The 23,025-nt window shown below is 49.1% G+C and overlaps 1 protein-coding gene across 1 annotated transcript; it reads right to left on the reverse strand.

The window, feature by feature from the left end:
* Window positions 1–5,861: 5,861 nt before the first annotated feature.
* LUZP1 (leucine zipper protein 1) lies at window positions 5,862–15,934 on the reverse strand. Its single transcript, XM_009991801.2, has 3 exons — window positions 12,717–15,934; window positions 7,459–7,623; window positions 5,862–5,955 (listed from the first exon to the last, which is right to left on the reverse strand). Exons 1-3 carry the CDS (start codon window positions 15,873–15,875, stop codon window positions 5,917–5,919), a joined length of 3,363 nt encoding a protein of 1,120 aa, XP_009990103.1. The 5' UTR covers window positions 15,876–15,934; the 3' UTR covers window positions 5,862–5,916.
* Between the last annotated feature and the right edge of the window lie 7,091 nt (window positions 15,935–23,025).

Below are 23,025 nucleotides of genomic sequence, written 5' to 3' on the forward strand. Positions count from 1 at the left end.
AGGTGGCCTTCAATCACACACAAGGAAAAGGATCATCCTGCTTAAGGTGATGACAGGAGAGACTTAGAGCAGACGTGGAAACTATGGACAATAACTCTTCACTTACAAGTTTACAGGTCTCTGCTGTCCTTAGCAAGCCAGACACAGCAGCATTTGTGCTCTAGGACTAAGAGGTGAAGAATCACCTCTGCAGTGATCTTCAATAGCTGTCTGTGTCAGCTGGGACAGAAAAGGGTCTCAGCCAAGCCGAAAGTCAGTTTTCTTAGTCAAGTGTTCAACAGAGGGAATGTTTGTAGGACTTCACCTCTAGTTAATGAGATCTACCCCGGGAATAGCTGCTGAAGTGACAGCTTTGGATGACTCTTAAAAATGTCAGTCAATACCAGTAACCCATTTAGTAGAGCTTCTGGAAATGCATCCAGTCTTGCAGTCAAATAGAGTAAACCAGATATGAGGGAAAAAGCTTTGTCTAATACAAAGTGTGGTGCCCAGGGCCCCTTGCAAATCAACTGAATTCTCTCCAGATGACACGGTTATGGTCACAGAGGCTCGTCCTGCATACGACAGGTGCTAACTGTACCTGCACGTTGCAAAAAGTTGGGAACTGGGAAGGAGACCCTGCCACTTGTACTGACCTCTGTGTCCTTCAGCTGCTTCCAGATGGCCGATGGACCTTGGTTCCATTACAATTTATGCTGGCTGAAGTGGTGGCTCATTTCCCTCTGTAAGAACACTCCTCCTCCAACCCGCTCAGCAAGGCCAAGTGCAGGTCATCCAGTCTGAGTGGAGAGTGGCCATGTTCAACGTGATTTGCCATGTGTGTATGCACTGTCCACGCCTTAAACGCAGCCCAGGAATGGATGTACGAAATCCGCCTGGATACAGGCAAAAAACTCAGACCAAGGCAGTCGGACTCAGCGACTGGAGCTGCCTCAGCACCTCACTAAGGGGCATCAGTACCTCTGAGCCATGGACACTGCAGGGATTCAGCCAGAGCTGCAAACACCACATCACAAACATGTAAAAAGAGAAGAGTTTTTATTGGTTATATACTGTAGAGCTGACAGTTTTGAGTCGGGGGAGACATGCAGATAAAGTGTGTGGTTACATTTGGCATGCAGACTAAGAGCACTGTGTAACTGGAAGGAGGTGAGCACCATCTGTATCCACTGCATGGGCAGCCTGGGGAGGAAAGAGCTGACTTCCCTCTACTGAGCATGCTGAGATGGAGTTTTGAGAGGGTGAAACAGTGCTGATAGCTCTATTGGACACAAAGTTTGGTTTAGGGAAATAGGCAATACTGTAACCCTGGAAAATTTGCTTAACTTGGATGAGTCTGTAAGTATGAAAAGATTTCTTGCTTTATTTGTCTTCTAACTAAGCTGCCCCAGCCCAAATATATGTCTGCAAATACAAAAAAATAGATTTATTATCTTAAAAATACATTCCATGTGGCCTATTCCTTACCCTCCCCAAGGCAGGAGCCTGCACTGGATGCTGGGCAGCCGAGCAAGCTGATCCTTCAGGTCCTTATGTTCCTGACCATCAGGCATCTGCAAACAATGGCTTCGTGTTTCATTACACACAGAGCAGTCCACTGGAGGCCAGCCTTGGAGCAGCGCTTGGACTGCACCAGTGATGTGCAAGGGTGGCAGAGATGAGGTCTACTATGTTAGGATACCAGTGTGACTATTGCTTTGATTGGTAGCTAAGAAATTGCTCGTCAAGTGTCTCTTGAAGCACAAAGGCATGCCACTCGCTCCGTGCTTCCTGCCCTTTTCCTTTCCTGGAGGTTCCACCTGCAGGACTGCTGGTCTCCCCTCGGCTGTGTCCAGTGGGTCGCGGTTCGACGACGTGTGGCACTGATGGTTGCACGGTGAAGCTGTCGCCCCTCCGTGCGACCTGAGCCGCAGGAGAGGCGCTGCCCCGCGTGCTGCAGTGGTGTTTCTGGACACAAAGGAAGCTGCTCCGTGAAGCACAAGCTGCTGGCCCCTGGCTGGTGCCAGCCATTCTGTGGAACCACTGGCTCGCCAAAAGGGAACAGCGTTGCCTTTTCCTTGGGAGAAGTGAGCACTGACACACTTCCTCTGTACAGCAAATACATTTACAACTTTGGAATTACCCGACTGCTTGATGCACAGCCTCATGGCATCATCAAGCCTGCTGAAAAGCCTGTTAAATTTATATGCCAAAATTACAAATACTTCTTCAGCGATGGCAATATTTACACATATACGCTATTTTACAGCTGTTCAAAAAAAGTGTGCAATTTGAGTAAAACACATTGCATTTCCTGAAGTCATTGCTATAAGTTTACTAATACAATCAGCTCCTATTGCACTCATGATCAGAGGGCATAGCCCCGTTCCATTTTAAGGAGGGTTTTCTTTCTCAGATTTAATCTCGGTTGTCGTAAATCCAACCCAGACTGGAGTTACTGGGTGACATCTGTGTTCATTATTTACAAGCAGTGAAACCAAGTCCAGAGCAAGAGTTCAAGGTGTGTATGTGCTGTAAAATATTGAACAAACGACTGAGGCAGCTGGAGAAAGGAGAGACATCACCTGTGAGAAGCACCTGAGGAGAGCATAGTGCCAGAAGAGCAGCGTTGCTGGATCATTAGCTGGAGCTCCTGCTGTATGCTGAGCTGGCCGAACAGCAGAGTGAACCCCTCCGGTTGCCCGTGGCTAAGAAAAAGCCTGGTCCTGGCTGACAGAAGGGGAAAACCAACGGCTGTTGCTGCTGGTGGTTCTTCCCTTGTACTTCAGGCATGGGGTTGTGTTACTGGGGTGAGCCATGGGGTTGAAAAGCTGATGGGTAAGCAAGAGTGTTGTGGGTAGGTAGAGGGAAGCCTGTGGTGTCACCCACCACATCGTGTCATAGGGATGCAGAGCTTTCCTGGCCAGCACTGAAACCAGTTCCCTTGGAAGGAGCCTTGGAAGAACCATGCTAAGCTGGATCCATGGATGTGTATGGGCACCCAAGTGTCCTGTGGGACGTGATCACTGTCCTGAGCTCATCACTGGAAGGAAAGCCATACAGTCACTGCTCAAAGTGACCCTTGTCCTCTTCAGTGTAGATGTGCTGGTCAGCTGTTTGGCAAACATGTCCTGGGCAGCAGTGACACTGGGCAGGGAGGAGGCCCTCCTGAACGTGCTGCTTCTCCGTGAGACTGAGCTGCATGCCAGGCAGGTCGTCGGCAGCGGTTCTCCCACAGTGACTGTAACTAGGTATGTATTGTATGGCTGAAGAGCTGCTTAGCAGCAGGTTTGGGAATGTAAACAGAGGTAAATAATTCCTGTGCTGGCTGAAGACACAGGTCCATGCCAACATGCCTCCAATATGCAAACTCCTGGGCTCAGTGAGCAGGTACTGCACTGCAGGAGGCATCTGGGCCGCTCGCTGCAGAGCAGCCGCACTGGCTCAGAGGGGTTTTTGCAGCAGTGTCTCCCATGCAACGGACAGAAGAGGACCTGAGGCAGCATATTCAGTTTTGAAGGGAATATTTTCCTTTAGCATGAAAATAAGCGGCAAAGCGTCAGAATGTGTCATCCCGAGCCTGGCAGAGGCTGGCAAGGCAGCTCTGTGAGGGCAGCGCTGAGAGTGGCGCTGCTGGGCAGGCTGCGGGTCGTGCAGCAGCCCTGCCAGACTGCGTGGTGAGGCAAAGGCAGCTGATGCTGGTCAGACAAGCAATCTCAGTTATGTCTTGTCTGGGGGGGGTGGTCCTGCCAGAACCTCTGCGCAAAGCAGGGTGCTCAGGGTGGGTATTGCAATTTCACAGGCTCATGAAGAAAAAAAGAAATCCATTGTGGTTTCAGGTTGCAAAATAGGCACTAATTTGCAATACTTCTTGATAAACATGGGGCAGTGGGCAGCATTTCAGAAATCTGAATTTAACTTCAGAATTTCAGTTACTTTCACTTTTAATTAGGATTTTGAGTTTAAATTTTTTGCCCGTTATACTTGATGATATAGTTAGCCCGTTCTCTGCTAGCACTGCCATGTCATGAAATGGTGAGAGCTAGCAGTTGATACTTATTTTAATATAATTTAAGATTATTAGAGCTGCCACAGTACTAATTTAAAAACATATTATCCTTTTGTCTTGTTACGCAACTTGACACTTATACATGTCATGAAATACAAAAGAATAAATGAAGGGTTAAAAATACAGCTTTGGAAAACCATCTAAAAATTGCAAAAGGAAACACTTTTTTTCAAAAATAGTTTTTCCCTTCCTCCAAACAATCTTTATTAAAGGAAAAAAAAATAATCACGTAATTGAAACACTTTCCTTTTTTATATAAATGTTTTCATAGCTATTTGCCAACCAGCCCTGCTTTTCTGATTCATTTGCCTCAGAATTGAGGCATATAATTCCAAGGGACAGAGCGGCGATACGGCATATAGGTGTGCATGTATGGACAGCTGTGGGAGCTGCTTGTCTGGAAGGTGAGATGTGGGAATGACCACGGGATGCAACTCAGACATGGGAGCTGCTGGGTCACAGCTGTTCCCACAGCACCTCCAAAACAGGTAAGGGACTGTTTCCCTTCTGCAGCTCTGTTCTTGTCCCTCTGCAGAGAGGGGCATCTGTTTCCAACAGACAGGAGAAAGCACTGGGGGAGGTCAGTGGTGGTTGTGTACAGGACAAGAGGACTGTGGTCCAGCCCTGCAGCGAGGTGGTGGGATGTAAAGGAAGGACTGGCAGAGCTCCGAGTGTGTGAGCCAGATGCAATCACCTTGCTCAGGGCAGATGCTGTTCCAACACGTGAGCACCTCTTTGAGCTGTGGGGTCAGTGTCTCCCCGACAGCAATGCCATCTGCACTCGGTGGCTGCTGGGCACTGACAGGAAAACGTACCTCTGTATTTGAAGCTGTCTCTGACCATACCTGGGTCCCAGACACAGTGGGTGGGGTGGTCCTGAAGAGGAGCACAGACCAAGGCTGCCTAGGTAGCTGTACTGGAGCTCAGCTTAGGGTCCAATCCTGCTGTGCCCACCCTCTTCTTGGAAGGAACAAGGACATTCCGCCTGTCTGCAAGGAAAAGCACTTGTATCTTTTTCCCTTAGAGCTCAACTAATGAGAACAAGCAGCAGAGTTGTTGCCTGCAGTCAGATGGACATAAAGCTTCAGGTAAAAAAGCATCCCAGTCCAAGTCAGGAGGAAGTTTCACTGCTGTGTGAACTGCTCTTGGTTTGGCTCAGCAGATGACTTCTTGGTGCAAGATCTCAGCTGGTGATGAGATGAGTAGGTCATGCAAGGCTTGTTGCATGGACTGACAACAATAGAGAAGAAACTGCTTCTGAACGTTTTCTGCTCTTCTTCTTTCTTAATGTGTAAAGCAACCAGTAGCAAATGGTTTCCTCCTGCCTAGCCACAGAGGGTGCTGGCAACACAGGTACTGAGGTGACCACAACCCAAGCCAACAAGGGTGTATGAGGAGAATGCAAACTCTCCCTAGGAACTGAAGCTTTCAGTTGTGGAGCCATGTAGGACAGTTGTCATGGGCTGCTGGACTGTAGTCACAGGGATACTTCTGGGATCTTGTCTAAATGCAAGTGATTAACAAGAAGTTCTCTCTTGTCCAGGGAGTATCATCATTCAGAATGGCTATGCAGTCAAGGTTTCCATATGGAGACAGACCTGTCCTCCTGTGGAGAAGATGAAGATTGCAGGTACAGAGAGGAGAAGTGGGAGTCCCCTGAGCAAAGGCTCTGCAGCTGCCTCTTCAGCAGTGGCGAAAAAGAACTTGCTGGTAAAGCTCCTGTACTTTGCAAATTGCATTAGAAAACTGGTTTCAGGCGAACTGAAGCCTCTGGAGAGGTTACAAACAGGTGTGACGCCCAGGAGCGTGGAACTATCCTGCCCCTGCTCCACTGTGCAATGTGTTCATTGAGTGGAGGGAAATACAACTCATCTCCGAGACGTTGTCCGGCAGGCCCGGGAAGCACCCTGTAAGAGACAACACCGCAGCGTCACAGACTGGCCAGGACCTGCAGCCATCCCAAAGCCCATCAGGATCCTAACCTGATGGTGAGGCAGGGGAGGGCAGTGGGCAGGATCAGTTTGGAAGATACAGGCTCTGGCAGCATTTACAGTGGAGTAAGCTCCAAGCAGAATGACCTGGCCCTGCCCCACACGGGCAGAGCCTATTCCCTGGTTTTATGCCGTAGTGTACCCCGCACCCACTTGTACACCCGGCACGCTGATTTGGCACGTGAGATGCACAACACCTGACAGCACAGAGATGGAGCTGATCTAATGTCGGAGCACATCTCCACGTGCAACGTGTTCAGGCCCCTGTTACAGTCGGTGGAGGCCTGGGCAAGGCAGAAGATCCAAATGATGGTGTGTCTGTTACAGGGACCTGACTTTACCTAAGCTTTTATTTGCTGCTGACCAAGTCTGTGCAGACAAAGGAAGCAAAGCACAGCCTCAGATGAACGTCACTGTGGGTAACACCTCCCAGTGACTACACAGAGCATCACTGTGGTGTCCCTTTCCTCAGCTACCAAGAGGAACAGCGTCAGTTCACTGCTTTCAACTGCAAACATCACCTGTCTCTAAATGCCCCCTTGGGACCATGTCCCTCTGGGCTCTTGATTTCGTGCAACTTCACCAAGAGGTGTGAGTCAGTGGGGCTCAGCTGCCTTGCTGCATCCTGCTGCTCTCACATCAACACTCAGCAACTCCTGTGCACGTCCCGTAGGATACACTGACAACAGGTTTGAGGTCATCAAACCTGCTGTGGGTGATCCATAAATGGAACGATGCAGTTTGCTCTGGGCAGCTGCACTGGCAAAGAGGGAATGCCAGGAGAGAAAAGTCTTTTGCACAGACACAAGCATGGCTGTGCACCTAGGAATTAGAGTCTGCCTGGACCCCTGTCTCCTCTAAATGGAGCCCCCTGTGAAGAGGCTGGAATATATGGGTTTTTGTATTGCAGGCAATAAGTCACTATAATGCAGGCCATTTTCTGCTTCTTTATGTGTCCAGAAAAATATGTTTTAGGTGGCAGAGCAGCAGGTATGTATCAGCAGACAAGCACCCTAAGTAGTGCAGCAGCCAGACGAAGCAGATGAGTCAGGGGCTCTGATTTTGTCTTGCCAAATGTTTTCTTTCCATCCCTGACTGTCCAATGTATGCCAGAGGATGACTAGATGCAGTGTCTCTTATTCCCTGGAGAATGTTTTTAGCCACAAAGTTAGCTGAAACAAGTTTAGAACAGAAAAATAAAAAGCAGTGCTTTTTTACCGGTATGGGAAATGAGTAATATAATTTACTGAGGCAATACAGTAGACACTCCACCTCTGAGCAGTGCTGATTTAAGACTGGATTTCTTTAATTAACAGGTTTACATTAATTTTGGACAAGTTCTCTAAGTTATGTCACTGGGAGGTCAGTTTATATATTGGCTTCTTGCCTTGTAACTCTCTTTTGCAGATGGTCACATACCTGCTCCTCCACTTGGAGACCCAGTGGTGTGCGGGGGCTGGGTTCAGGGCCCTGTGGCTCCAGCTTGATGGGTGGCCTCTTCCCTGGTGGGTCAACCTGTGAGAGGTACTCAGAAGAGCCATATTGTCTTCTTCTGGAACTAGGCACAAAATCTTTGCTTTCATCCTGTGTGAAGGAAAATAAAGCAGGTTGGGACTCGAGGACTGTGAAGGGGTCTGGAATAGCACTGGGATTCTCGTCCTGGGTTTGCAGTGCAAGGTGCTGGCTTGAGACCCTTTGGCGAGGGACTCCGGCCACCAGGCCAGCTCTGACATGTCCTCATTTATGTGCTACTTCATAAAGATTATTTTTTTAAAAAACATACAGTGATTTTAACCTAAATTACAGTGTGGAGTCTTCTGTTCACCTGAGTAACCTGTGCACAAGTCTGTGCTCAGCCCAGAGTGCTTGTATCCACAAGGCACTATCGGCAGAAAATCCCAAAGTTTAGTGACTGACGCAGTTTTTTAGAAGTATTAACTCTGAGCTTTAAATAAAATAGGTGGGAGTGGCCAGCAAACTGAATCTCCCATTTTCCTGGCAATGACAACGTGACGTAGGAGTGTCCTACGCTGTTTTCCTGCTATAGGCACACAAATGGCACTTTTAAACTCACTAATGTTTTCCTGAATGTCTGCAGAGACATTGATGGGATTCAGATGCCTACAGCCTGCCTCAGGGCTGGCAGGGCCACCCATGGCTTTTCCCGAGGCTGCACTCTGCGTGAGTCGTGGGGCTGAGTCCCCGTCACTCTTCAGCTCCCTGGGAAGATGGTAGTGCTGGTGCTGGCTGGAAACTCGCCTTATCCACAAGTTCCAGCACACTGTAAGGCACCATCATGTAACAAACCAAATCATTACAATGTTGAAATTAAAATTGCAGTAACATAATTAGCTGCTGGGCAAAGTGCAACAGCTGCGCTGCACTACTGAGGCTGTATCAGCTCTTACTTTGGGGATGCCACCGTGTTTGCTGAAACATGCAGCACACCGCCCTGGGAAGGGCCTGCGGGCTCTGGTGGAGCAAATTTGGTCCCTGCCCTGTGGCAAAAGAGAGAGCAGGGAAGGGAGGCAGAAAAGCATCTCTGAGATGGACACCGGGCTTTGATGTGCTCTCAGAAAGAAACTGTGACATCTGGATGGGCAAACGTCTGCTCTGAGCTGGCCCCACTGTGGATGTCACTGAGCAAACACTGGACCTGACCTCCCCGTGGTGATCCAAACCCTACATGAGATGTGAGACATAAGCAGCAGCAGCACCTCTGTGAACAGGCACAACACAGGCACAGGTCCCACAAGGACCTCCAACCAACCATGGGCCAGAGATAGCCATGGTGGGCCAGGCTGCTCATAAAAGTGAGGTGATAATTCTAATTTAATGAATGGCAGTCATCTTGATGGAGCTGGACAATTTAGCAAGGGATGGACACCTCTGTATTTCTGATACAGTAGTTGTCTTTAGAGATGAGGGCATGGGGTGAGCATACAGGTGCTCTATTCCTTTGAGCATCTGACAGTGTCAGTCCCATCTCTGCTGTCAGGCAGCATGAATTTAAGACTATCAACCCAGATATGCTAGTCTCAAAGAGTTTCATAGGTAACGAGCTGAGCCAGGGCCATCAGGCTGGCTATCCCCCATGTGGCACCTTCTGGTACCACCCTGGAGCTGGGTCTGTGTGGAGCTCAGCATGCACCATGGCACCGCCGCAGGTGATGGCACCCCAGAGGACAAGCAGCTGGTCACTGACAAGCACCTGTGAAGCTGCTCTGAACAGACTGTGACCCTCCCCCAGCATTTGCATAGGCCAGAATAAGAACAGAACCCTTGGACAAAGTCACTGAGGTTTCCTTTCCAAGGAAAGATGAAAGCACAGCCGTGCGGCATGGCTGGCTGCTTAAGCAGAAGCTTGTGTGAAGTCAGCAAGGGGGGAATGGTGATGGATGAACTTTCTGTCAGTCCCTAAGCAGAGAAGAGAAGGGGCGAGAGGCAGCACATCCCTGGCTACTGGCAGGGATGACTTTTCCATGAGACCTGCCCACCATAAGAAGGTACACACAGCTTCACTCACAGAATGCCTGCCTTTCAGTTTTTACCTAATTTATGCAGCACACAGCCCAGCTCCAGTCACACCAATGTCACAGCCACGAGAAAAACACATTGAGTGCATCCGTCTTGCATTGCTGCTTGCTGCCTGCCGGTGCCTTGGGACTAATTTGGGCAGTGCAAATTTTCAGCAAACATCACACCAGAAAAACACCAACTTCACTACCTGAAACACAAAGGCCAACAGAATGACTGCTTGAGGTCTTGCATCTCCTCAGGTCTTTCCCAGGAGCCCGAGAAAGGCTGGCTGCGGGCACCAGAGGGAGCTCAGGCTGCAGCAGCCATCCAGCAGCACCTACTGCTCTCCGGGTCTCCAGCACTCCAGGAGCTGCTGCTTCTGTAGCACAAGCAATGCTGAGAGCTGCCCATACCTCCTGCAGCTTCATCAGGGACATGTGCCTCCACGAGCAGCACAGAAATGGAAGGCTGAATTTACACCTTGTGCCTTGGCACCCCCTTGCAAGAATTATTTACAGGTGTTTCCGAAACAGGATTCAAAGTTCACACTTTGGGTAGTGGAGCTGGGAAGCGGTGACAGTGATGCCTTCACAGGAAAGCTCAATGTGCAACGTTAGCACTCGAGCAGCGCCAAGCCTTCTGCCAGAGAAGTAGCTCCATCTTTAACTGAAACACCAGTCCCAGCAGAAACAGACTGCCTGTGGTATGAGGCACATTATAAGCCTGAAGACAGCTTTCAAAAGCAGATATTTGTTGTGGTTTTTTTTCCAACAGCATATGCAATAATTTGAGCTGCCCAAATATATGAAATTTGGCGTATCTGTGTGTCTGCAGTCTTTCAGGGGAGTTTCGTGCTCCTTGATTACAAGCTAAAAATATACCTAATTAATTGATTCGGATTTGAATTCAGATTTGTGACTACTGGTGTCAGGGTGATTTTATTTTAAAGTATGATGCGGAGAGATACCAAACTCAATATTCAGCAGCCCTGTGTGAACTAACCACACGATCGTTTCCTAACTGCTTGTCACTGCAGGCACTGGCAAGGCTGGAAGCCAGCTCATTCACCAGGGATATCCAGGATGACCACACAGAGGCCAGGATGCTCTGTCAGGTACACTTCAGCTGCTGTTGTAGGTGCACCACACTGCTAGCAAATTTGAGCTGACAATGACCTTGAGACCACCTACAGAATGCTCTTGCAGAGCTACACTCAGCCCTGGGTGGGCTGCTAGGGGAAGATGGGAAAGATGCTCACTCGTTAGGACTCCATGACTGAGCCCAGCTGCAGGTAGAGACCTCTTTAGCTGCAAGACTCAAGGTTGTGGGTGCTGTGAACTCAAGCACCTGGGATAAAGGGAGGCCCAGGGATGGATCTCATTTTCCAAGCACATGAACTGCCATTATGCAAAAGGACAACCTCAGTCATGTCAGTTCTGCCTGGCTTCATGAAAGAGAACTCAGGCTGCCTGTGACCCACCAGTGATCCTGACCGTGAAGATGATCTTGGCTTGGAATCTCCCACCCTACAGTTGGGACACCCCATTGTCCCGATGATTTCCATCACCTGTGTCCTGGGTTCATCTGGGATAGTTAATTTTCACAAGATGCTGGGAGGGGACACAGCCAGGACAGCTGACCCAAACTAGCCAAGGAGATATTCGATATCATATGATGTCATGCTGAGTAGATAAACTGGAGGTGTTACGGGGCGGGGAGGGGATTGGATCACAGCTTGGGAGCATTAGGTTCTGGGTGCTGAGCAATTGCCTTTGTATGTTCTTTTATTGATACTATTGTTGTTATTATTTCTTCTCTCCTTGTGCTGTCCTATTAAACTTTCCTTATCCCACCCTACGAGTTTTACCTTTTTCTTCCAATCCTCCCCTTTTTCTTCCAATCCTCCTCCCCATCCCACCGAGGGGGAAGGAGTGAGTGAGTGGCCACATGGTACTTTAGCTGCCAGCCTGCTTCAAGCACAGTGTCTGGGCACTGCCATTCCTGGGTATTCGCTTCAATCCAGGGAATTAATGTTGCTCCCTGGTGCTGATGAATGGCAGACATCATGCCTCAGGTCCCTGATGTACTCTCAGTGGCTCAAAGCAGCTGGAAGGCCAGCCTGCACTTCCTAACACCGGGCAATAGACTCTGCAAAGCAACGCTGAAAATTCTTCTGTGCTTCTCATTGCCAGAGAAGTGGAAGAGAAGTTTTGCAAAAGGAAAACTCCTTTCACATCTTCACCACTTCATCTTTGTCACTGCCAGAGCCATTTAGTTAGGAATCAGTCCCCTCTGCCATCAGCCCTGTCAAGATTACTCAGCTGGGCTCCTCCTGGAGATGGCCAGCAGCAGCAGCTGCTTGGAGCAGCTCTGAGTCAAGAGCAGAGGCAGGAGCTGCAGCAAGAACTGGCATGTGGTTCAACAGACTGGCACTGGCAGGGCACTTGGTGCCAGTGAGCTCGTCTGAAATATGCTGGAGCCTGCAGCTCCGGTGGCAAGTACGGCTCATCAGACCAACTGTCTGCGTGTGCCAGCACTGCTTTGAGGGACTCCCCTCGCTGGTACACTCCAAAGGAACAGGAAAAGAGCACAGCCATCCCCATGGCTCTTGCTTCTTCTCAGGTGCCATACAGGAGGGAGCAGCCCTGTGTAACCAGCCACCACTTGTGTTCAGGAGAAGCCTGGGCTCTGGTTTCACATGGGAAACCATGCAGCTCTGACCAAAGGAACTGTATCTCTACAGCTGCCATTAGAGCCACAGCTCTACCTGAGGCAGGGCCCTGTCAAAATCTGCTCATTTCCATCGTGTTTTTATTACTACTCCAAGTTGACACTGCCATGCAAAGCCACTCCAAAAAGCATACCATGTCCTCCTACATAAACTGTGACTATGTCTTCTCCAATCTTGGCAAGACCAAATGCTACTATACAGTTATTCATATGGCATCACAAGACCCAAGCACATGGATCTAATTTCAAGAAGTCTAAACTGTGTACGTTGTACATGAGATGCTCCACTGAAAACAGCAGGAGCTGGGAGAGGGCAGCATTTCGGGAAATAAGCCGTAAGAATTTCAAATCAGGCACCCCACAACGAACAGGCAACTTGGAAAAAGTCATGAACTGACAGACAAGAGTGTTTAACGTAGGATACTCACGGCTAGCATGGTCCGCTGCCAAGCAGAAGCTGCCGTCGGATCACTTGCGTAGGTCCTGCGCGTTAGCAGTTCAGATGCACTTAGGTTACTTTTGGTCCTTCGGGACCCCAGTTCAGGTGCACTCCAGGAATTAGCTGCGGCACTGGTCCTTGCTGAGGTCTGCTCCAGGGAATTTGTTCTTGCACTGTTCCCTTCCGTTTCTGAGAGGTCCGCTGAGGACCTACACATGTTTGTAGTAGTGGAAGCTGCACTTTTCTCCGCTTTGGTTTGAGAGTCCTCCAAGCAATGTAAGCCCTGCCTTGTCCTCCAGGAACTTCTCACAGTGACATGTTTTGTTTCAGATGAAGCTGCATCCGAAGAGCCATGGCTCTTCCAGCTGACTGACTCCAAGAGTGGCTCAGTGTTCTTCTCTGTGAGTTCAGAAGTCTTTATCACAATGCTGCTTCTGGAGACCACTGTTTCTGCTTTACTTCTCGGTGCTGCCTCTCCAATTCTGTCAGTCTCAGACAATTTCAGAGCACTTTTATTAATCGATATCTCGAGGGGTGTGGGGAGATTGTTTGTTGTTGGTGAAGGCTCATTTGGAGCAACTCTGATGTTGCTGGTGGTAACATGCCTTTCTTTTGCTGCTGTATCTGCACTGGTCCTTGGAGCTGTTGGCTCAGAAGGGAAGATTGTGATGCTGCTTGTCATTTTATTTGTTACCATTTTAAAAACAGACTTCTGTTTTTCTGACTCTGCCTCACAAACAGTCCCTCCCATGACTGCCTTCATATCCTTTTCAACGATTGCAGGTTTAATGACAGCTTTTGATCTCAGAGCTTCTCTCGGGCTGAACGACCTTCTGGATTTCAATCCTCCAGTGCTGGCATCTGATGCTTTTATACACTTGGTGGAGTCTTCATCATTTACAGTGTTTTTGTCATTTTCGAAAAGTGATGCTCTAAAAACCCCCTTGGAATTGGAGAACTGCTTGGAACTGACTTTCTTTCTTGTCTCAAAATCTGACTGAGTGGTTGTTTTTTTGCTTCTTCCCGATTCTTCATCTGAATTAAGTTTTTCCTGATTACTCTGGATGGCTTTGGAGTCCGTTTTTAAGCCAGCATTTACATGATCCATTGCTGAAGTTGAAGACTGCTCCGTGTCTTCTTTATCAAGACCTGTGAGAATCTGCAGAATGTCCTCCTGACTCCTGGAGCGATGGGAACACTTAGTTAGTGTTGAAGGCTTCGCGCTTTCAAGTGACACGTCTGCAAATTCTTTTTCGTGGGAGATTATTGCTCTTTTAGCCCTCCCCTCGGAGGGCTGTCTGTGTGATGCGGCAGAAGCATTCACTGCTTCTGCTTTAGAGCCAGTGGGCTCTGATGCCGCCGCATGGGAGGAGAGGTGGTACCGGTACGCTGAAGCTGTGCCGTTGGAAGAGGCGTGATTACCCCTGGCGAGCAGCACGTCCCCTGCACAGGCACTGACGTCGCCCTGACTTGTTTTCAGCTTCTCAGCCAAAGAAGCCACTGATTCTCCTTTGCTTGACTTTTCATCCCGTGCGTCAGCACCGGTTTGGCAGCTGCCACGGGGCACCTGAGATGGCTTTTCAGCCTTGGATCTCAGGCCTGTGTCACCAACAGGTTTGGAAGGTGTTTTCCAAGATTTCTGCTCCTGTGCAGCAGGAGGATATCGGCTGAGGACAGACGGCTGCTCTTTTGATCTCTTCCCCTCACTCTGCGTGATGCAGCCTTCCTTCTGACCAGAAGAAAAAGTGGAAACTAAAGACTTCTCTTCCAGTCTTCTTGTATCTGTCACTGCAGTGTCTGAAAGGGCAGATGCACCAGATGCTTTTCCTGCTTTTCTGTTCATTAAGCTCGGACTGGGTACCTGCTTACCACCATGGCTGTAGCTGTCGTTACTGGCAGAGAAATCTCTGTTCCTTGCTCTTTCCCGGCGCTGCTGCGGTGAGAGCTCCCTTGGCTTGTGCTTGGCAGCTGCCAGATCAGCTGTGACACCTCTGTATTTAGGTCTGTCGGGTTTTCCCCTGCTAGAAAAGCTTGTATCTTCATTTTCGACCTCTCCATTCTCCATATCTTTCTGTTTCTTTATTTGCATTTTTATTTCTTCTAGCTGACCTGTTAAGAGTTTGTTTTTATTCTGTTCGCTCAAGTAACTGTCTTGCAGGTCATTGTTTTTGGCTCTCATTTTTTTAAGTTCTTCTTCCAAAGATTCAAAACGTTTGATCTGAGTTTTAAGTTTCTCAATTTCTTGAGTGAGATCTTTCACTTTGTTGTCTTCCTGATTTTTATTCTTTTGGTTTTCTGATTTATTCCTGGTTTCATTTTCTACATGTTTCAGGTAATCCAGACTTCCCTTCCTCCTGGTCTCCTTAGAGGGCAATGCAGAAGTCAAGTCATCTTCAATCCTCAAATCATTTCTGTCCAGGAGATTATTTGATGACCTTTCTAGCAGGTTGGATGCATTTCTAGTTTGATCTACTCTATTTAGTTTATTGTTTTGTTCTAGTTTCTGTGTTAGCTCCTGGATTATTTTTTCATTCTGCTTTTCTCTTTCATTAAAATGTTTTCTTTCAGTGATAAAGCTCAGCGCTAAGGATTTCAGTTTTTCTAACTCACTCGTTAAGCTCTGCTCAGTTTTATCCAGCCTGTCCTCAGATGCTTCCAGTTCTTTCACTTTCACTCTAAGTATTTCTAGTTCTGTAGATATCTTTTTGGTCAAGTTCTTTTCTTCGTTGAGGCTAAGACACAGCTGTGTACAGTCATTCTTGCTCCTGCCAAAGGCCTCCTCCAGCTTCTCCAGCTCTGCCATTCTCCTCTGAAGGTGTTCAATTTCTGACTTCAGCTCTCGGGTAAGGCTCTCTTCCTCTTCAAGTTTTTCTTTCATTAACTGGCAAAGCTCTTCAGCCTTCCTAATTTCTTCATCCTTGCCTTCGATCTTCAGCACTCTTTTCCGCAGGGCTTCAACGTCAGCCAGCATGCTGGAGTTGCTGCCTTCTGCCTGGATAACTTTGTCTTGGAGGTCAAGCAGCTCATCCTCTGCTTTCTGCAGATTTTTGGTTGCTTCCTCCAGTTCATCAAGGCGGCGACTGAGACTTTGCAACTTGAATCGTAGGTGCCGATTTGAGGTTTCTTTGTAACCTGTAAATTCTGCCATGTTTATTCTTTATTCCTTTTAGGTGAAAACTTTGCTTAGTCTGGGTGAATGGTGTGGTCTTGAACACCTTGTGTATTCCCGGTACGTTACTGTTTCTTTGAACAGAGGCAATCTCACCCTGAAAGAAAAAATGCTTAAAATCAATATAAGAGCTCAGAATATAAATATTCTCACTGTAAAAGTTAGACTATAAATGTTTATATAAATAACTTTTTAATTGAACACATTTCTGAGTGCTAAATTAGGAGATGAAACTGTGGAGAAGAGCCACAGTCTATTTACTTTGGTTATACAGGGTTTGGAAAATAGCCTGTTCCCAGTAGCGGAGGGAAGGAAGTGCCCTCCTCTGCTGGTCTGCGCAGGCGGTGTGTGGGCAACCTGCAGACCCTCACCCCAGTGCTCAAGGGTCGGTACAGGCTGTCCACATGCACGCTCTGGGACTGCAGAGACTGAGCACGTGCAGGACTCATGTCTCTACCCGGACATGACCATGCAGCAGACACCTCTCTTTCCAGCACTGCACCAGTCTCCTGAAGATGCCTTAGAGATGGAGATTCAGGAACCATAAACAAGACCGGGCAACTAGAAGATGCAACTCCCAGCCGTTTGGTGGCTCACCTCACACACCCGGCTCGCAGACAGAGGTTGTGAGAGCTGCTGCCCGTCAGCACTGCCCATCGCTGCCAGTATTTCTCCTGCAGCCCAGGCTGCTTGGCAGAAATCTTCACCTGGGTTGTGGTCACATCCCAAGGACACCGTGCCAGTGGAGTTTCAAGCTTCTCCCTCCTGTTTCAAAAGCTGTCATTGCCCTCAGCTGCCACCCACTCGCCCACCCAGGGGACGAGCAGTCGCACACACTCGTGCCGCTGCCCCTCGCTGCCGCCAAGCAGTGATGATGACACACGGCCACGCTGACGCACTGAGTGTGGATCTCCCAGCTCAGCTCAGTGGTGGCAGGGGTTAAACAGCCCCTGTGCTCCGCCAGGGGTAGCGGGGAGGGGTACTCAGGTACCAGAACCACCGCTGGAAGGGTCTGGAGTCTCTCCTTGGCTCAGCATTAGCCTCTCCCCATCCCGGGTGCTCGAGGGGAGGGGCGGCTGCCGCTCCCTGCCCGATGCCCCTTGCTCGGGCTGCCCTGAAGCAGCACTTGGCCTCTGGCATTTTCATGGCGCTCCCTGCAGAGGAAACACTCCGGAGCTTCCTATTCCGCAGCGCCAGGAAGCAAAGAGGGTGCGGGGGCTGCAGTGCCCTGACATGACGCCTCTGGAGGGGGTGACCCCCTGCCAGGCGGCGCCCGCGCTGCCAACGGCACCCGCCGCGCACGGCACCGTGCGGCCCCCCTGGGGGACCCCCCGGCTCTGAGGAGGGGTCACCCACCACCGGTGGTGCCACACGCCTCAGGCAGCTGAAGGAGCGCTGCAACGAGCTCCGGAGAGAGCGTCAGCCCATGGCAGTGCCGTGCCGGCCATGGCCACGTGCCTGTGCCCCCTCACCGCCATGACCCCGTCCTGCTCCCGGGCCCCTTCCCCACACTGCCCACAGACCATAATGGCCAACGCGGGCCATGGCCCCGCTGCACAGCTGTCTGCAGGCGGGAAAGGCTGTTCGGACCCCAGCAGGATCCCACCGGGAACATCAGCAGAGCGCCACAGGGAAGGGCGAAGCGCGCAGCTTTGGCGCCCTGAACACAGAGCCCTGCTCCCAGCACCCGGAGTGGGGAGTTCATGGCCAATCCGGAGTCACCGCTGGCCAGGAAGCAGAGGGCCTCTCCCCCAGGACATGGACGCAGAGCGTGGCACCGGGCAGCCGTGCAGTGGGATGTGCACGTTGATGGCTTCCAGCAGCTCCCGCAGGTTCCTTCTGCAGAGCTCCAGGCAGAGGGCTCCGGGGGGCCCGTGTGCCCCGCGCCCATTAGGGGCGGCTCGACGGGCACCTGACCACGGAGAGACCACTGCAGCTCAGCATGCTCTGCCAGCGGGACCAGTCCCAGTGCCCCCTCCATGGGAATGAGTGGGAAACGGAGAGCCACCTCCACAGGTGGGTAGGCAGAGGGGCTGCTCTTCCCTTTCCTCCCTCTTCTACATCTCAAATATTCCCGCAGCACCAGCTGCCACCTGGAATAGGACCTCGAACACACACACACCTGGTGCCCTGGGGAAGCACCGCTGGGGAGCCCAGCAGAGGCTCCAGTGCGGTGAGCGACTGAGCGCAGACAGGTGACCCTGCCCTGAAGACAACGGGCTTCTGCAGACAGAAGAAATAACTGCCCCAGGAGGTGACCTGACGTGGTCCAATGCAGTCTCCACCATGAAGGAAGACAGTTATGGGCACACATCCCTGGAAAGGGACCCAGTATTTCTGGTGAACCACCCATCTTGTTGCTCCACTAAACCATGCTCCTGAAGCTGGTTCCTACAGGGTCTGGACCATGACTAATAACATGCCTTTGTGTCTGCACAGGATAATGCTGGGTGAAGAGCCCAGTGTGTGCCATGAGTCAGGATTTAGACCCTCTGGCTACATTATCGCAGCTCATGGGTCACAAGGAGCAAGAGAGGGATGTTGAGACTGAGTCAGTCATCTCCTCTGTGGATGTCAGAGGCTGCTCGGAGGATAACCAGATTTAGGAAGAAACACTCAAATCTTTGAATGAAGCAGAAAATCAAACTCTGCAGTTAATTGCATGAATGTGTGACTAGTGGTGTCCCTCAGGGGCTGATGATGTTTAATGTCTTTATTAATAACAGAGATAATGGGATGGAGCACGCTCTCAGCAAGTTTGTCGATGATACTAGACTGGGAGGTGGGGGGAAGCATGGCTGATACCCTGGAGGGCAGCGATGCTATTCAGAGGGACCTTGGCAGGCTGGAGAAAGGGGTGGACAGCAGCCTCAGCAAAAAGAAGTTCAAGTCCTGCTCCTGTGGCACCAGGACAGGCTAGGGATGATGGCGAGAAAGCAGCTTCCCGAAAAGGATCTGGGGAGTTCTGGAGGACAAAAAGTTGAACAGAGGTCAGCAGTGTGTCCTTCTGGCTAAGAAGGCCAACCACAGACAGGGCTGTGTCAGCAAGTGTGCAGCCAGCAGGTCAAGGGAGGTGACTCTTCTCTGATGGCTCTTGTGAGGACACATCTAGAGTGCAGTGTCTGGTCCAGGACTGCCCAGTACAAGAATGACACAGAGGTACGAGGCTGGGTCCAGCAGAGGCCATCAGGATGGCAATGGGCTGGAGCAATGGACACGTACGGAGACGCTGAAGGAACTAGGTTTACTCAGCCTGAGAAGAGAAGACAAAGACCTTCTGCGCCCTGCAGCTAGCAAACGGAAGCACATGGAGAAGACAGTCAAGCTCTCCTCTGAGGCACATAGTGAAAGAAGCAAAAGATACAAGCTGCAAGAGAAAAATTCCAAGTACATATTAGGACTTTCCCCACACCACTCCCTCCACCATGAGAGGGGTCAAGCACCAGCACAGGGTCCCAGAGAGCCTGTGGGACCTCCATCTGTGGAGGCACTCAGAGCTCTACCAGACGAGGCCCTGAAACTCCCCAATGCCTCCCCAGCTGACATGATTTACTACAAGAGATGAAAGAAGCTCAATCCACTTCGCTTAATAACAAGAAGGTGGTGATGTAAAGCAACATCTTCTACAAACACATATGTGGAGAGAAAGTATCCATGAGAATTCTTCTAGCAGAAGGATCTTTAATTTCTTGGTATAGCCAGAACTAAACCCACTGCTTGGAAACAGAACCTAAACAAATCAGTATTACAAATAAAGTGCACTTTTGTAAGACTGAGGGAAATCAGACAATATAAAATACCATCTCAGATGTAGTGGCTGCCTTAAGCTAGTCATGCTTTGAGGGTGGGATTAGTCAAGAGACCTCCAGGGGTACTTCCAACCTAAATTACTCTGGCTGTTCATGACTGTTCTCCAGCCTGTCACTGATACCAAAATATCATAAGGAATGGTGCAGAAATCAAACATAGGGACTATTACTAATCCTAATTACTATTGTTGGGGGATGTTTAAACAGGACTTGTTAAATAAATCTGATAAGGCAATAACTTGCTCAGCTTGTAAAGGTACTGAACAATCTGACATGGATGTATGGACTTCAGATCTATCTCTCTCTCTCTTTTTGGAAAGTCAGCAGCTCTCATCCTAGCTCTATTTCCCATTTTTAGCAAAAAAACAGGAAGAAAAGAGGATGATAATTTTCACAAATAGCGAAAAAGCTGTGGCAGTGGCAAACATCATAAGGAGAGTTCAGTTAAACAGAGCCATCTGAGTCACTGATAAAGTGAGATCAAAGGCTCTGAAGGGATCTATCCTGGAAACACTGGAAAGGCTTCAATGGTCCCAGCAGAAACCTTATCTGCAGAAGCAGCTGCCGTACTGCTGCAGCTCAGAGGCAGATCCTCTCGTATCAGCAGGAAATAGTAGAAGTATGACAGCAGAAATGACATTATTTTGTATGCAGTGCTGGACTGCGTATTTATACAGTCCAGCCTGACACACATGTCACTGTGCTTAAGTAGTGACATCAGAAGGACATGGAGCTGCTGGAGCGGGTCCAGAGGAGGCCACGAAGATGATCCGAGGGCTGGAGCACCTCTGCTATGGAGACAGGCCGAGAGAGTTGGGGCTGTTCAGCCTGGAGAAGAGAAGGCTCCGGGGTGATCTTATTGCCGCCTTCCAGTACTTAAAGGGAGCCTACAAGAAAGCTGGAGAGGGAATTTTGACAAGGGCATGTAGTGATAGAACAAGGGGCAATGGCTTTAAACTGAAAAAGGGGAGATTTAGATCAGATATAAGGAAGAAATTTTTCACTCAGAAGGTGATGAGGCACTGGAACAGGTTGCCCAGAGAAGTTGTAGATGCCCCATCCCTGGAAGTGTTCAAGCCCAGGTTGGATGGGGCTTTGGGCAACCTGGTGTTGTGGAGGGTCCCCCTGCCCACAGCAGGAGGGTTGGAACTAGATGATCTTTGAGGTCCCTTCCAACCCAAACCATTCCATGATTCTATATAGCAAGAGAGACATCTACGAATTGCTCTTCAGTTTCAGTGGCAGTCATCTTCCCTGGGAATGATGTCCCTCTTTCTCCAGGGGCCATGCATCAAAAGCAGAAGCTGAAAGTTTGGGAAAATCTGAGGAAAGTTTTGGGAAAGCTCAGAAAAGTAGTCATGAGTGCTTTTTCACCCTTTAAAACTCTAAGAAATCATTGACTTCACCTGAACAAGGGCAATCTTGCATTGAGCCAAGAGCCACAATAGCATCTATTTGGATTTGAGTTCCTGAAAGAATGCCCTTCCAAGGAGACACAGGGAGCCTCAGGAATCTCAAACTAGCTGTTATTCAAGGCAAAACATGTGGCTGGTAAATACCTACAGGGAGAAAAGATTTTGTCTGGTCTAAAAGGCATTACAGCACATTAAGCCAAAACCCAATTTCACAGAAGAAACGTGACACACAACAGACACAAATAACTTACTAACACACGCTGCAGTGAATTTACCAGGATTCACTATCCAAATGACTCACTCGTTCTACGTTTCCCCAGAGATTTGTCATTGGGTTTTCTGGTCTTCCTCAACAAGCATGTGTACCTCCTAACTTTATTTATATTTATCATTATCAATCACATCCTCTGCATGAATAGTACAGATTAGAGACTTTCAGGGCTCCTCTGACTCTGCATGGTTTTGGCCACAGCATCCTGTTAAACATCTCCGAGAATTCAGCATTCAGGACATGTCCTAGAGTACTTTCATAACCCTCCATTACCCTTCATGTTCTTAAATTTAATTTTTTCTGCACACTCAGTTTTGCTCATCATTATCTACAGTTTTATGAAAACATTTCTTGGATATTCACTGGAAACATATATATCCTCTCTCTCTCTATATATATATAGGAGAAATATATCTTCCACTGGGACTATATTCTCTTGTCTGCACAGAACACACACAGTCAGTTCATAGCTGCACATGGGGGCAAAAAACCTCTCTAGCTAGAAACATGTGTGCTAGCTGAACACTTTATGAACTGGGAGATAACCACCTTTTACTCCAGGAACAGTAATTAAATGACTGCTACTTGAGACCCCCACAGATAATCTCTGCCAGAAGAGATTATCTGCGTCTCTGCTTCTCTCGAGATGCACAGAAGCATCTTACCCTCCATGGCATGTTCCTTGCTCTGATTTGGCTGTTGGTAAGAGTTCCACAAGCACCCACTGCTCTGGATTTCAGGATGTCCCCAGCATGCCCATGTGGGAACGACTGCTGGCACCCACTCCTACTATGCTCTCTGCTATGCCAAGGTAAAAATGGTGCCAGCTGCCATGCATGGCTGTCAAGTGCTAGAAAACTCTACTATCTCTCACGACCACATTTTGCACTTAATCTTTGGGTTTTTATCTTTTTGCTTGAGCTTTTGTACTGATAATGCAACATTCCTTACTGTGGCTGGAGGAGCCCGGGCCCCCAGTGACGGCACTGCTGGTCTTCCACAGCAGCCATCATCAAAAGGGTAATGTCACATCACATGTATTAAGTTTCAGCCTTACTGAATCCTAAAAATGAATGAGAATTTTTAACACCTTGGCCCACAACCACTTTTTAGTAATTTCTTCTTCTGCTCTTGAAGCTGTAGGGGTTTCCAATAGACCCTGGAGACCAGCACTCATCACAGGCAATAGAAAATCAAGAGATTCAAAACCAGCTGTAATCAGAGATTAGAGTAACAATTTGCCCCATTGTAGTTGGGAGTCCTTGGGGTCCTCCACACTGTCAAATCCACACAGGCTGAGGTTTGCATTCCTCGGCTGACAGGTGGCCTAGTTTCAGGGGAGGAGCAGAGTGGGGCTATTGTCCATCCTCCTGAGGATGGGGCATACACCTGGTACTATCTCCTCTGCTTAGGGAACTTGGATCCTCCCTGTTCTGTTTTCTGCTAAATTTTTACTCAGAATACCCGTGGGAACTGTATTTTTGCACTGAGCACAATGCTGGGAGTGTGTGCACACACCTGGGGAAAAGGAGCCTTAGGCAATGCAGGTCTCCAGACTGTATTCATATTGCATTAGGAGGCTGACAGTCACTTCAGGCATAAGGACGGTGCTGGAGACCTACAACAGCAAAACC

Source organism: Tauraco erythrolophus, chromosome 24, assembly GCF_009769465.1.
Source record: "Tauraco erythrolophus isolate bTauEry1 chromosome 24, bTauEry1.pri, whole genome shotgun sequence".
NCBI classification, from domain to species: Eukaryota; Metazoa; Chordata; class Aves; order Musophagiformes; family Musophagidae; genus Tauraco; species Tauraco erythrolophus.

Bases quoted from the DNA above. Each gene is read 5' to 3' on its own strand.
- LUZP1 (XM_009991801.2), bottom strand. From the start codon at position 15,875: ATGGCAGAATTTACAGGTTACAAAGAAACCTCAAATCGGCACCTACGA. The intron at 7,624-12,716 runs GTGAGTATCCTA...TCCTTCACACAG, and splicing joins GGCAGCGGACCATGCTAGCC to GATGAAAGCAAAGATTTTGT. The intron at 5,956-7,458 runs GTATGTGACCAT...TGTCTCTTACAG, and splicing joins GTCTCCAAGTGGAGGAGCAG to GGTGCTTCCCGGGCCTGCCG.